The sequence below is a fragment of the Chiloscyllium punctatum genome, chromosome 4 (genome assembly GCF_047496795.1).
Source record: "Chiloscyllium punctatum isolate Juve2018m chromosome 4, sChiPun1.3, whole genome shotgun sequence".
Classification (NCBI taxonomy): Eukaryota; Metazoa; Chordata; class Chondrichthyes; order Orectolobiformes; family Hemiscylliidae; genus Chiloscyllium; species Chiloscyllium punctatum.
The window spans coordinates 81,201,313-81,216,553 of record NC_092742.1 but is presented as its reverse complement, the minus strand read 5'-3'; the positions used below and the strand labels follow the sequence as shown (position 1 = coordinate 81,216,553).

Genomic DNA, 15,241 nt, shown 5'->3' with positions numbered 1-15,241 from the left:
CGACTCCAGGGTGTTGGTGGACACCGCGTGCTCCTTCTCCAAGGACACCCGGGCTCTAGAGTTGAGTTTTTTTTTTAAAGTGCGGTAGTGCTTATTTTTTCCCCAGCACCCGTGGTGTGTGTGTGCAGGTGTGAGACACAGTGAAAGACACAAAGTGTACGAATCTTTATTCAATTTCCACCACCAGGAAGATAGGAAAAACACCCGAGTGGCCAGTGACAAGCACTGCCCTTCAAACCACAGGGCAATGCTGTGTGAGCAAAACAGTGAAGGGGAGGGTAGGGACTAAATCAAAATAGAGTTGGAGGGAGAAATGATGCACTCCACAGCTCCTGTTTGTATCTGTCAGCCAGGGCTGTCTGATTAGACCAGATTAACAGCCCCAATCAGGGAACTCATTCTGTTAGGTCCATCTGCCTGACCTTGTTACAATCACTACAATGTGCAAGCGGGTTTAAAGCTGAAATATATTAATCAATTTAGAAAAACGTCTTTTACAGTTTTTTATAAAAAGGATTTTTTAAATGGAGCAATACAGTGTACTGTAGACTTCTAAAATTTGTTTATTACGGCCAAAAAAAGTGTTTAGTTACCATGTTTTAGAATAGCATAAGAAACCATTTACACCTCATTCAACAACATTTACATTTTTGAATGGAATTTGTAGGGAGAATATTGCATATAAAATTAAAGTTTACTTCAAATTACTGATTCCTTGTTTCTCTGAAAGTTTCACTATTGCCTCCCATGGAGGAGCAATCTTGTCACCTGTAGCAATTTCCTTTTTTCTATGTTTAACTGCTGATGTGTAGATGCCAGATGTTGCGATTATTTTTACACCATGATAACCATGAAAGCTTGCAGCTTGGCCATCATTACAACTGCAGATTCCAAGCTATTGATTATTTCAATTATAATGTTCAGTTTTGCCCTGGTTATTGATAGAAATGTCAGTGTTTAGACAGGGACATCAGCCATTTGCATGCCTTTCCCTGAAGGCAAAGAAAATTGCTCCTGCTGAGTGGTCAGTGGGAGAGTACGGAAAACAGAACGAAATAGACCATTCAGCCTGTCAAGCCTACTGTGCCATTCAACAAAAACATGACCGATCATTTACCTCCATACCTCTTGGTTCCTTTACTAGGTGGAAATTTAGTGTCAAATTAGAATTGCAAAAAAAAGGCTAATCGTAATCATACCGGCAATTTAAAAGCGGTGTGTAGCTGAAGTTTGTTGTTCTTCACATTGAAGGTTGAAAGGTCACTGGGGTAGGCCGAAATGTAGATTTGGGGTTAGATTAGCCATGATTTTACTGAATGAGTGAGCGAGCTGCTGGGGGGGGGGAATAGGGGGGGTGATAGGAGGAGGAGGGACTTGAATAAGACATTTCTGGTCCTGATTCATATGTTTGTATGTAAAAGGATAGCTCATTCAGAGTTGGGGGAAACACAATGGGTCAAGCTGCTTTCTGGGCTTTCATTCTATGATTCAATGTAGTCACCTCATAGAAGCATCTCTGGAAATTCAACAGGTTGCATGAAGCTTGTCCTACTTAATGTATCGATAATAACGTTGGTATGATTTTAATAATGTATCTGTCCCTGGTAACAAACCAGAGGGTAAGTGCTCAATTTATATACTGTGGTGTCAACATCCTATTATCCTCCTGTTATTATTCTCACTTGGCCATCTTTATGGAGTTGATTAATTTTATGGTCTTATGTTGAAGTGTGAAAAATTGTGGATAGTTGGTCAAACTCTTGGACCTTCATCAGCTACCATGTGTGAAGCAATCATTAAGTCCCACCTGGAACACCAGGGTGGCAGCAGTCCCCACCAGCACGTTCTTCGAATTTGCTTGCTATCCTGACATTGAAATATATTTCCGATGCTGCATTAAAATCCTATAACTTCCTCCTTAATGACAGTTCAAGAACATAGTTCAGTACCTTCTCAAGGGCATTTAGAATTAGCAATATGTAATGACCTTGCAAGTAATGCCGGCATCCCATAAGCAAATGAACTAAAACATTCGGTTTTCTTGAAGAGTTCAATCAAGCCATACGTCACCATTCTAAATTCCAGGGATTATTGACCAAATTTATGTAATTTATCCTCATAAACGAACTCCAGGTGCATCACACTTCCTACGAGGTGAGATGCTTGGAACTGCTCACAATATCTGACTAGGGTTTTGTACAACTGGAATGTAATTTCAGTCTTCTTATTGTTAATTTCCCAGATGCACTCCGATGTCCAGCGATACATGAATTCAAACAGCAAAGGCAGTAACTGTGCAGGTTCTCTCTCTCTCTCTCGTGCAGTGACCTCACCATGTGCTTCATTTGTCTGGTCTTCTCCCTTCTAAAACTGCGGTTGTTTTGACTTTATTTTTCCAAAGTTCCAAAAGAATGCAATAGCATATAAAACAGTAATTGCTGTTTTTGGAATTCGAGGAAATCCCCTCCAGCACCTCAAAAAAGGAGCAGCTGTTACAGCCAGAAATTTTTCCTATCCTCCCACTTATGGAATACAGGGAGAACTAGCCATTTGGATACAGAACTGGCTCAAAGGTAGAAGACAGGGTGGTGGTGGAGGGTTGTTTTTCAGACTGGAGGCCTGTGACCAGTGGAGTGCCACAAGGATCGGTGCTAGGCCCTTTTTGTCATTTACATAAATGATTTGGATGTGAGCATAAGAGGTACAGTTAGTAAGTTTGTAGATGACACCAAAATTGGAGGTGTAGTGGACAGCGAAGAGGGTTACCTCAAAACACAACAGGATCTTGACCAGATGGACCAATAGGCTAAGAAGTGGCAGATGGAGTTTAATTCAGATAAATGCAAGGTGCTGCATTTTGGGAAAGCAAATCTTAGCAGGACTTATACACTTAATGGTAAGGTCCTAGGGAGTGTTGCTGAACAAAGAGACCTTGGAGTGCAGGTTCATAACTTCTTGAAAGTGGAGTCGCAGGTAGATAGGCTAGTGAAGAAGACGTTTGGTATGCTTTCCTTTATTGGTCAGAGTATTGAGTACAGGAGTTGGGAGGTCATGTTGCGGCTGTACAGGACATTGGTTAGGCCACTGTTGGGATATTGCGTGCAATTCTGGTCTCCTTCCTAGCAGAAAGATGTTGTGAAACTTGAAAGGGTTCAGAGAAGATTTACAAGGATGTTGCCAGGGTTAGAGGATTTGAGCTACAGGGAGAGACTGAACAGGCTGAAGCTGTTTTCCCTGGAGTGTCGGAGGTTGAGGGGTGACCGTATAGAGGTTGACAAAATTATGAGGGGCATGGATAGGATAAATAGACAAAGTCTTTTCCCTGGGGTGGGGGAGTCCAGCACTAGATGGCATAGGTTTAGGGTGAGAGGGGAAAGATCTAAAAGAGACCTATGAGGGTGGTACGTGTATGGAATGAGCTGCCAGAGGAAGTGGTGGAATTGCAACATTTAAGAGGCATTTGGATGGGTATATGAATAGGAAGCGTTTGGAGGGATATAGGTCGGGTGCTGGCAGGTGGGACTAGATTGGATTGAGATACCTGGTCGGCATGGACGGGTTGGACCGAAGGGTCTGTTTCCATGCTGTACGTCTCTATGACTCGATGTATTTTTTTCATTTCTTCCGGTATAAAGGTCAACATTAAATTAATTTTTTAAAATTAGTTTCTGTACTTGTCCATGACACACTAATGGTCTGTCTACCTGGGCTCCCAAGCCATTTTGGATCTCCACTGTTTCCATTGCCTCATATGGAAATTTTATCACCTTTGAATCAAAAGTGGATGATCTTGTACATGCGTACATGTAAAGCCATTTGTTAAGGTTTCAAGCATTTAATAAATCTGTCAACACCTCCTTGAAATTCTATGCTTCCATATCTACTGCTTTCTATCCATCTGTCTTTGCAACATGTATACATGATGTTGTCAAAGCTGGTCTGTTATATCATTCATACAAATAAGTGAATCATTAAGGAATCATCACATTTTATTTAAAACAAACACAAATTAAGAAAGTTATTCCACTGTCTGTGGACCAGATCCAGGAGCTGGAGGTGAGATTGAGTTATGTCGGCCACAATTTTTAATTCATAGAATGCCACGTCGTGTTGAGTGAATTAAAAAAGCAAGCCCTATGCATGCAACAGGAATTATATTTTCTAACTTAAGGCTATTCAATGAGCATGTGGAATGAGATGAAAAAGCCACTTTTGACAAGGAACAGAAGCATAAAACATTTTCATATGGCATCAGTATGGACTTAACAGATGGGAATTCGCACCACTTTGCAAGGTCAGTTTTGTGACAGCTGATGAAGGTCAAAGTAACAAGTTTGAAATATCTCAAAGTACCTCATGTTTACTAGTTGCATGGGTAGTGCTACTACTAAATTGCTACATTATGATATGTAAGCACTGATGTGTCTGCGATATTCACTCATGTAGTGCTTCATTAGTAGTGTATGGGGTGTGTGAGAACACATTGAATTGGAGTTGAGTATCTCAAGGCATGATTGAACATGGCTTATCATTTAATTCCATACCTTTTGATTCCTTTACTAGCTGGAAATTTAGTCTCAAATTAGAGTTGCAAACAAAACATTTAAAGCTAATAGCAATCACACCGGCAATTTAAAACTGGTAGCCAGAAGTAGGTACTGCAGTTGTAGCTCTGCACCGCCCTCATGACCTGTCCCACCTGTCTATCTTGCTTCCCACCTCTCCGCTCCACCCTCCTCTCCGACCTATCACCTTCACCCCCACCTCCATCCATCTATTGCACTCTCAGCTACCTTCTCCCCAGCCACCCCACACCCCCAACTTATCTCTCCAGCCCCGAGGTTCCCAGCCCCCGAAATGTCATTTTTTAAAATTTTTCTTTTTCCCCTGCTCCTTGGATGCTGCCTGACCTGCTGGGCTTTTCCAGCACCACTCTTATCTTGAATTTAAAAGTGTTGTCAAGCCAAGGCTTGTTGTTCTTCACATTAAGTGAGGTTGAACGTTTACTGGGGCAGGCAGAAATGTGGGTTTGAGGTTAGATCAGAATAAAATGCAACATCTACACCTGAGCCCAGACTAGTCTGTTAATTTCACGTTTATCTGAAAACCCCAAAGTGCCATATCAAGTGACGTGTTGCTCCAATTCGAAACCTGCAGCAAATGGTTTCATACTATTTGAGAAACAAACTTTAGATTGGAAAAGTATTTATTTGTTGATTTCTGAGCATTCTCTTTGCTTTTAGATATTCTCAATGATCATACTTTATTTAATAACTGGGATTGATTAACTCAGTTGCCTGGATGGCTGGTGCATGGTGCAGTGTTGGCTCAATTCCTGCACTGGCTGAGGTTACCAGGAAGGATGTTCCCCCTCGATCTCTCCCCTTGCCTAAGGTGTGGTGATCCTTGAGTTAAAAGGTTGTTTTCAGACAAAAGCTGCAATATAGCTCAAGTAAATTTGATTAATGTTTCTATCTGTTTGATCTTTCTCTGCTTTATTTCTTTTATAATTTGGTTATAAATAATGTTTTTGTTTTGGTTTCAGTGTTTGGACGCCAGCCGGCCCTGGCTTTGTTACTGGATCTTGCATAGCTTGGAGTTGCTAGGAGAACCAATCGATGATTGTATGGCATCAGAGTATGTATATAAAGCTTAAAATCCTTTTTGTTGGTGAATGCCCATGTGAAAAGTTCGGTTTTGTTTTATGTCTGTAGTTTGAATCAACCAAATTTGTGTTCGAATATTTTCATAAGTATCCTTGACTGAGCATTGCAATTCATATCCCTTCTATGTTGAAGCAAAAGGGAAAGAATAATATTTTGCAAAGTCACCTCTGATATTTGTGGGTATTGACTTGAGGGAACTATTGAGACCAATTTTAGAGAACTTAATATATATTATCTTCTACAGTTGATACAGAGGAATTGTTGATTGAACAATGATTTGTTCAGCAGATAAGTGGAACATCCTGTTCAATCTCGTTAGAGGTCCCATATGATTGAGAACACATTCCAGTACCTGCCCAGAATAGAGATGTCCAGTTGAACTTAAACTCAAAAGTACCTTGCCAGTTCCTAATTTTGGTTTTGTGCTTTAACAGTATGCAGTACGTACACCAGTCAGTCTTCAGACACTACTGCTAATGGTCTGAGCTTCATAATGGTGCTCAAATTCAGTTGCAAACAGTGTTCACTTTAACACTGACAGCAAAATCCAACAGGTTACTTTGTTTATTTATGAAAGTCTAAATGTGCTGCTGTAAAATGAAACCCTAAATTTTTATACTCAAAACATTTTTCCGGATGTTTAATGCTTTATTATTGGGCCAGGATTGCTTCTACTGACATACGGCCATTTTAAGTTGCACTGTATTCCAAGTAAAGGCACTTGACCATGTTGATGTCTGCAAAGTGTAGTTTTGAATTTAAGTTTTGTGTTGAGCCAATGGAGGGAATTCCAGACAATGGGCACCATATTTGGGAACTGAGGGCAGCCAATGCTCAGGTATTTGTATAGGAAATGCATAAATACTTGCCTTTTTCAGCTGATACTGTTCCTATTGATCAGTTATTGATGTGGTCTCTTGCAAAAGATTAAAAACCATAAGCTGTACAACAATTTAACAGTTACATTTTTCATCCTTTCTAAATAGTATCTGTCAATTCCTATCACGATGCCAGAGTCCAAATGGTGGATTTGCAGGTGGACCAGGCCAAGAGCCACATCTTGCACCGACATATGCAGCAGTGAATGCACTCTGCATTATAGGCACAGAAGAGGCATATAATGTTATTAACAGGTAAGCAATCATAGCAATCAAAGAATAGTACAAAAGTACTAACAGGAGAGTTGAATTGTTATGCTGTTCAAAACCAAAACATTCAATGTAAATTTTGTGCAGTATATATTATATATCAAGAGACAACAGGGAATCTGCACAGTGTGTCCAACCTTCAGTTTGGCTCGTTTTCTTAAAAAAAAAACGGTCATCTATCTATTTGAAAGGCATACTTAGATCACATATTCACAATCTGACTGCTATAATCTGAAATAGAAATCAGTATTTTTTCTATTAAATCTTGCATCTTGAAACATAAGAATGTAAGGAGCATCTGGAATAGGAGTAGACCCGTTGAGCCTATTCTACCATTGAATAGGTCATGGCTGAACTTTGACTTGAACATGCCAAAGCTTCACGACATCCTGAATGTAAAAACTCCTCTTCCCTTCTTTAGTCATTAATAGTCTAGTGCTTAGTCTGAAACTCTGTCCTGAGCTTCTAGAATCCCAGCCAAGAGAATCATCTTTACTGCATCCACCCCATTGAGCCCTGTAAGAATTATATACAGGCTTGTTAACCCGAAATCTGATTTACTTGTAGATTTCACAGAAACCAGGGTAAAATGTATTAGTTTGGAAAATCGACACTTGAACTCAAAATCAATAAAATAATTTCTTAATTCTTGACATGGCTTGAACTACTAAACTTGAAACTTAATTGAGTATCTATGTTGCAAACCTTTTCTGAGAGTTTGGCAGTTCATTGGCCCAAATTGTATTAAAAATAATGGTGAAACCGTGGTGCATTTGTTGGCAGTTAAATGTAGTGATTTGGAAGTTGTGCTGACAGCAAAGTCTGGGGCATTCAGCTTCCCCCTATGCTATTACATCTCTGTGACTACTGAACTGAATCAAAGTAAAATTGGGAAGTTTTACACCATTTTATATCCAAGGTCCTCTCTCCATTTTAAATCTATTGCCTTTTGGTGACTCTCAGCAGATAGGTGATTGCCTCATAATCTCAATCGTTCTTAATTAAAAGCAGTCAAACAAAATGACAAGCCAATTGTTTGTTAGGTTTAAAAGACTTGCACCACAATAAATAGTGAAAGTGTTGTGGTTAAGTCAATTTTGAAATAAAATGTTATTACAGCATGCTTATTTTAATATGCAAAGTATGCATAGTCTCTCTGTCTACATTGCATGAAATCTGATATTATCAGCCTCATGATTAACACCATTAATAGGAGTTGGCCGTTTAGTCCTCAGGCCTGCTTTGCTATTGCTGAGATTATAACACTTAAGCTGGTCTGACTATAGCCAGAACTCCATTTTCCTGTCTTGCCCTCATAACCCTCAACTTCTGTGTCAATAAAAAATGTACCTGTGGACAGTTAGCAGGTTTTATATTTTCCCATGGTCTTGCCTGTAAGTCCCACAATTGTGATCATTATTCCTTCATATGATACCATTGACTATACATCATCCATGAACCCACTTTGGGCAATGATTCCCTACTTTTTCATGTTCTTCAGTCAGTATGTATATTGTTGTGGTTCTGTTCGCCGAGCTGGGAATTTGTGTTGCAGACATTTCGTCCCCTGTCTAGGTGACATCCTCGGTGCTTGGGAGCCTCCTGTGAAACGCTTCTGTGTTGTTTCCTCTAGCATTTATAGTGGTTTGAATCTGCCGCTTCCGGTTGTCAGTTCCAGCTGTCCGCTGCAGTGGTCGGTATATTGGGTCCAGGTCGATGTGCTTATTGATTGAATCTGTGGATGAGTGCCATGCCTCTAGGAATTCCCTGGCTGTTCTCTGTTTGGCTTGTCCTATAATAGTAGTGTTGTCCCAGTCAAATTCATGTTGCTTGTCATCTGCGTGTGTGGCTACTAAGGATAGCTGGTCGTGTCGTTTCGTGGCTAGTTGGTGTTCATGGATGCAGATCGTTAGTTGTCTTCCTGTTTGTCCGATGTAGTGTTTTGTGTAGTCCTTGCATGGGATTTTGTACACTACATTGGTTTTTCTCATGCTGGGTATCGGGTCCTTCGTTCTGGTGAGTTGTTGTCTGAGCGTGGCTGTTGGTTTGTGTGCTGTTATGAGTCCTAGTGGTCGCAGTAGTCTGGCTGTCAGTTCGGAAATGCTCTTGATGTATGGTAGTGTGGCTAGTCCTTTGGGTTGCGGCATGTCCTCATTCCCAGCTTGGCGAACAGAACCACAACAACAAGCACTCGAGCTACAAATCTTTGAGTATGTATATTGGCAAGTATTTCCTTAATTCTTAAGTCTTGCAGTTGTAGGCCTCATGCATGCAAAGTATGTGGTGCTTATTATCAACATTATGTTCTCAAAATTTGAAAATTCATGATTCATACCCTCCCTCCTCCCCACCCCCCACCACCACCCCACCACCACCACTTCCGCCCCCACCCCCCCACCATAAGGGATATGATTAGTGTTGTAACATGAAAGCATTCCTGATCCCTCCAATAACTTTTCCTGATTTAAGTCCATTCCCTGCATCCTCTTACAAAGAATCCTGACACAAGGTGTGAAATCTCCCCCAGATAGTTTGAAACAATGACTCAATGCTGTCGGCTTTAATAATTGCGTTTAGATGAGCACAAAAACGTCTTTTTGCTGCTGGAGAATCTTCATGCAGCATTGAAGGTAATTTTGGGTCCTAACCATATACTAATTAGTAATTGCTATATTCCATCACTATTTGTAAGGAATTTTATACATGTTTGCTTATTCCTGTACTGTTTGTAACTTAGAGTTGACTAATCTGCTAATATTTTGTCCAACATCTCCCTTATTGCATAGTTTCTTTGGCGTAAGTGTAACAATGTGTAGTGTGCTGCAGGTTATGCCCTGCTATTCTGGAGTTATCCCAAAAATTAAATTTTCAAAACAAAACGCACAAATTCCCAAGCTACCCAATTTCAGATCACAGTTGATTGAATTCATAGACCAGGTTTCTGAACTTAGCAAGGAATCACTATTTATTCCAGGCGTTAGATTCTACCTGCAGGTAAGCAATTCAACTAATTTAAGTAACATCTATAAATTAATGCTGTATATAACTCTCTCTTGCACACAGACAAACAAACAGGGAAAGAAAACACATGAACGGAGGGACAACCAGTCCGTCTTCTTTGAACACAAGATCTATTGTGTTGGTTCTTGCTGATCTGAAAATTTGTCCTCAACCTTTTTCCAAACACCTCCACTAGTTCACAATAGGCATAGGGTGACTGGTTCACTTACTCAATTCAAAGTCGCAACTTGCAGTATCCACTGAAGGATTGGATTTCTTCAGTTTAAAGTGGCTTACTGAATGGTTTTTTTGACTACTGCAGACCTGCTGGTTTCACTTTGGGGCTGACCTGGCTTCTCTCTGTCTTGTTTATAGCCCCAGCTGCCTGATAACCAATCACATATTTGTCCGCAAGCAGAGGAGCTTTGTTATTGATAATTGATCGCTAATTCACATCAATCAACTTCACGTCAATCAACTTCACTCGTAAACACCCTCTTGACTCTCGTCCATCTAGAGCTACGTAAACTGGGTTCACAAAAGGTGTCAAATTCCTTACTTTCAAGCCATCCTGAGTTTCAAAATCGCTATTTTTAATTTCAGTCTACAGTTTTAAAAAGCACAAAACTTAAAAGCCAGTTTTGGCACGAGCCATTGCAGAGTGCATGTCCTGCAGCAGTTTGTATTATGATAATGCTTACAATCTCACAAATGTCCCAACAGTTGACATTTTAAAATTCACCTCCATTATCTATTAAAAATATTGGTGACCCAAGATCTGTGCTGATCCACTTTTCCATATCACTCTGCACTGTCTGCACAAACTACCTGTCCTTGTTCAACACCATGGATATGCTAAACTTGGTTGGCCATATGCACAAAATGTAACAGATGGACATTCTAATCTTTATCCTGTATCATCAAAACCATGGCTCCTACTCCACTAAATCCCTTGGCTAAAGGAATGCGTTTAACCTGGTGTGATGATATCTTACAATATTTAATATATGAATCAGATTTCAATACGATCTTTTCTACAAGGGATTCATAATCTTTATTCACAACTTCAGCATGCTTCAACGGTAGTTTAATTTTCCTGAGAAGGGGTGGGCACATAGTTTATGTAATTTCCAAACAATCCTCTTTTCTCGTCAAGATCGTCTAGATGTATATCTGCAGTAGTCAGTCACACTTTTGGACCTCTCGACAAAAAATGGTTTTCATTATGATCTTATTGTAATCCTTGAGTCAATTTCCAAATGAAACTTAGCTTGGTAGATCATAAATTTTATTTTTACATTTGTCTCAGTGAAAATATTGATGCATGGTTGCTGATGTTTTCGTTTCCACACGTTTGTGTCACAAAACGGGAAAAAAAAGCAAAGCTATGTATAAGTTTGAAAGGATCTTAATTTAAACAACAAAAGCATGGATCCAACTTTATTCCCAACAATATCCTCTTCAGGTACTCCATTCAAGAGAAACTACCCTTCACCCCTTAATAGCCAGTAAAGGAAAAAAATTATCAGTTTTCCTCCTTGGACTGCTGAAACAGTTTTAAAACCTCTTTCCTGTTTTTGATGGCCTTTATCTCCTTTCAGAGCAGAGAACTTGGATTCCTTTTCAGTTCTGACAGTTAAAAGACTTAGAATCATGAAGTCATTCAGCATGGAAACATCCCCTTCAATCCAACTAGTCCACCTGACCATGTTACCAAACTAAACTATTCCACCTGCCTATGGTCCATATCCCTCCAAACCTTTCCTATTCCTATACCTATCAAAATGTCTTTTAAATGTGCTAACTGGATCTGCATCCATCACTTCCTCATTCCACACACTGACCACACTCTTTTAAAAAAAAAAGTTGCCTCTCATCTTTTTAAAAAATCTTTCTCCTTTCACCTTAAAAATAAGTTTGAACTCCCCCACCAAGGGGAAAAGACCTTTACTGTTCACCTTCTCATTTTTTTAATCGACCTCTGTAAAATCACCCCTCAACCTCCTATGCTCCCGTGGAAAAAAATCCCAGCCTTTCTGGTCTATTTTTGTAACTCAACTCTCCATTCCTGGCAACATCCTGGTAAATGTTTTCTGAACTCTCTCCACTTTGTTATCGGAAGGATATTATTAGAGTGACCAGAGCTGCACACACTACTCCAGAGGAGGACTCTCAAATCGTACAGGCTTTTACAACTTGGTCTTGGTATAACACTAACAAAGTCCTCCTGCTAGGATGAAAGTTCTCCTGAATTGACTAAACTATCAGTCACTTGCTTTTCAGTCAGAAACTGTAAACACTTCATCGATTAACATTACAGACATCTGGCTAGATACTTACTAAGTCACACGCTTTCTTGGAAATTATGTATTTGGGTCTATTTTCCAAATGTCTTTCTGACCTAATTGTGAAAACAAAATTGTTCCTTTCTCAGAACTAAAACAAAGGCCATCTGCTACTATTTTAAAAATACAATTTCCAAATGACAGCACAGCAAATGTTGTTTAACCGGTACCTTATCAACCAATACTCTAGATGAAACAGCAAAAATTGTATCATTAAAAATCACACAGCACCAGAGGTTTATAGTCCAACAGGTTTAGTTGGAAGCACTAGCTTTCGGAGCGCTTCTCCTTCATCAGGTGGTTGTGGCATCTCCAAGTCATGGAGACCAAAAATTGTATACTTCAAATACTGTAATCTACGGTGATGTCCAAGTATTTATGCTGTAACTAAAGTGTAATAGTGATGTGTATATCCCCTGCATTATGTTTCTAGTACCTGTGAATTTTTACATTGATTTTAGGAGTTGTGTTGATGTTTGTATGTATACATTTTGAGGAATATTGATGTTTTGAAGTTTCACATGGTAAGGGTTTACTCCACTTTATATATTTATATATGTGTGTATATATACCTCCTTGATTATTTGGATTATTTGATCCAGCGGCACACTTCTGGTCCCATAGGTGCTGGATAATAAATTGTTTCATGTAATATATTCTATACAGTATCAAAATCAGATAATCAAATTTAAAACGATCTCATTGTAATATGAAATGGCAACAAACAGTTTGTATCATTCTTTGATTTAAATGCAGAAACAGAAAGATCAAAAGTTGTATGTGTTCGCAACTTCTCTGCATGTACATATTACTTTTTTTGTCACCAGTTGTTTTTTGTATTAAAAATGGTAGATGAGCCCAGAATGGCACTGAATGAAACCTTATGATCATAGTACAGCTCATTCTTTTCTCTAAATGACTCAGCACTTATCATTATAGCTGTGCCTATTTTAGCCATTTCTATGCCTAATGGTTTGATAATTTAACGTAAAAGAAAAGTAAACAGGGTGGTGTAGGGAATTCTAAACAATGTAATTGTATAGGCACAATCAATTTAAAATTTGAATTTTTGTTTTGTTGGTGAGAGGTCATAATGATGCACTAGGCGAAAGTGAGGACTGCAGATGCTGGAGATCAGAGTCAAGATTAGAGTGGTGCTGGAAAAGCACAGCAGGTCAGACAGCATCCGAGGAGCAGGAATATCGACGTTTTGGGCAAGAGCCCTTCATCAGAAATTACTCATTCCTGATGAAGCGCTCCTGTCTGAAATGTTGATTTTCCTACTCCTCGGATGCTGCCTGACCTGCTGTGCTTTTCCAGCACCGCTCTAATCTTGACCGTAATGATGCACGTCTAACAGTGGCAAAAGATCGAGCTTTGATTTAGAATGGAGCTGTTTGTTCAGCTTTTGGATGTTTTAGACCAGTCCTTGAAATTAATTAGCATACACTAGGAATGCCCATTGTCTAATGAACAATGAAGATACCTGCTGGGCTGCTTGAGTTTCCTGTTCAAACATATTATGAAATGCTGTCACCTAGTGTGTCTAAATAATGCCTATTCAACATATACTTTGTGTGGACCTGATGTTGCACCATTCCTGTAGACCTGTTTAATGTCCCTGTGACTTTAACTGTATTTTAAGCAGTAAACTTTCAGAAGTGATCGTTTATAATTTGAATGATGAATTTCTCACCTTGGCTTATTTCGTAATGATTGAGTAACAGTTGGAGATCTACCTCACCCATTGAATTTTTGAATGCCATAAATTGGCAGGATAAATATTTGTATTAAGTCCCTAACCTCATCTGTATGGGAAATTGTACACCATCCATTGTTGTTCTTTCTCCCCATTCCAATAACTAGATGCACTCAAGTCCCTATTAAAGAAATGTAATTCGGTCGATGCAAGAACCTATCCACGTGTTCCCTGCTTGTGTGTTTTGTGGTATGAGAGAGATTGGACTGTAAAATGAGTCAAAACCTTTGTACACAACATTCTGTCTTTCTTCCTTTTGTATTATTATATAAATATCTCAGTACCACAAGACCAGGCAAAAGCTGACTTCCAATTCACCACCCATGTAGATGTACAATAACTTACAAGTGACTGAGCCTGGGCCGTTTTGCAGCAAGATTTTGTTATTTTCTGTTCTAATCATTGCACCTTGTGGTCCGAGTAAGTATCACATGCTTTGATTGTGACCGAAAATCTAAATGTGTTGATGATCATTCAAAGCATTTGACAACGTAAATTCAGACTATTGGAGATTTTAATTGAGGCTGAACCTGCTCTGACTGGTATCTCTTTGTTCTCATTGAAGGGAAAAGCTGCTAGAATTTCTATACTCTGTGAAACAGCCTAATGGTTCCTTTACTATGCACGTGAGTGGAGAAGTCGATGTTAGGTGAGTTTTGATTATGATTTGCTCATTATTGAAAGAAAGGCAGTAAGCATTGTGAACCATGTTTAGACAATACTGAAAATTATTTGATGAGGCAACCGACATTGGAAGTAAATACTTTCAAACTGGATCTAATATATTGTAATCTATTTCAAGTAAAATAGGCAAACAACCTGATGCCTTTGTCTCACTTTTCAGACATTATCTAATTCTGAATTATTTTTGTCTTCCACACTTAATTATTTCCAGGACACACATGCTATAGGAAGGACAGAAAGGGAGGCAAGAGAGGAGCAGAAGTGGCTTTTTTAAAAAAGGGAAAGCATTACAGCTGTACAGAGGGGAGGATATCCCAGAAATACATCGGGAAGTTATTTGGGTGGAACTGAGAAATAGGAAAGGGATGATCACCTTTATTGGGATTGTATTATACATCCTCTAATAGTCAGAGGGAAATTGAGAAAGAAATTTGTATGGAGATCATGTATATAAATGATTTGAATGTGAGGATAAGCGGTATAGTTAGTAAGTTGGCAGATGGCGCCAAAATTGGAGGTGTATTGGACAACGAAGAAGGTTACCTCCGATTACAATGGGATCTTGATCAGATGGGCCAATGGACTGAGAAGTGGCAGATAGAGTTTAATTTAGATAAATGTGAGGTGCTGCATTTTGGG

General features: G+C 39.3%; 1 protein-coding gene across 1 annotated transcript in view; it reads left to right on the top strand.

Annotated features, from left to right (window-relative positions):
- Positions 1-15,241, top strand: part of fntb (farnesyltransferase, CAAX box, subunit beta) — an 86,235-nt gene that overhangs the window by 37,132 nt on the left and 33,862 nt on the right. The window contains exons 4-6 of the mRNA XM_072569148.1: positions 5,546-5,637; positions 6,653-6,799; positions 14,484-14,567. Of these exons, the coding sequence (XP_072425249.1) occupies positions 5,546-5,637; positions 6,653-6,799; positions 14,484-14,567 (323 nt within the window). The remainder of the gene's footprint in view (positions 1-5,545; positions 5,638-6,652; positions 6,800-14,483; positions 14,568-15,241) is intronic.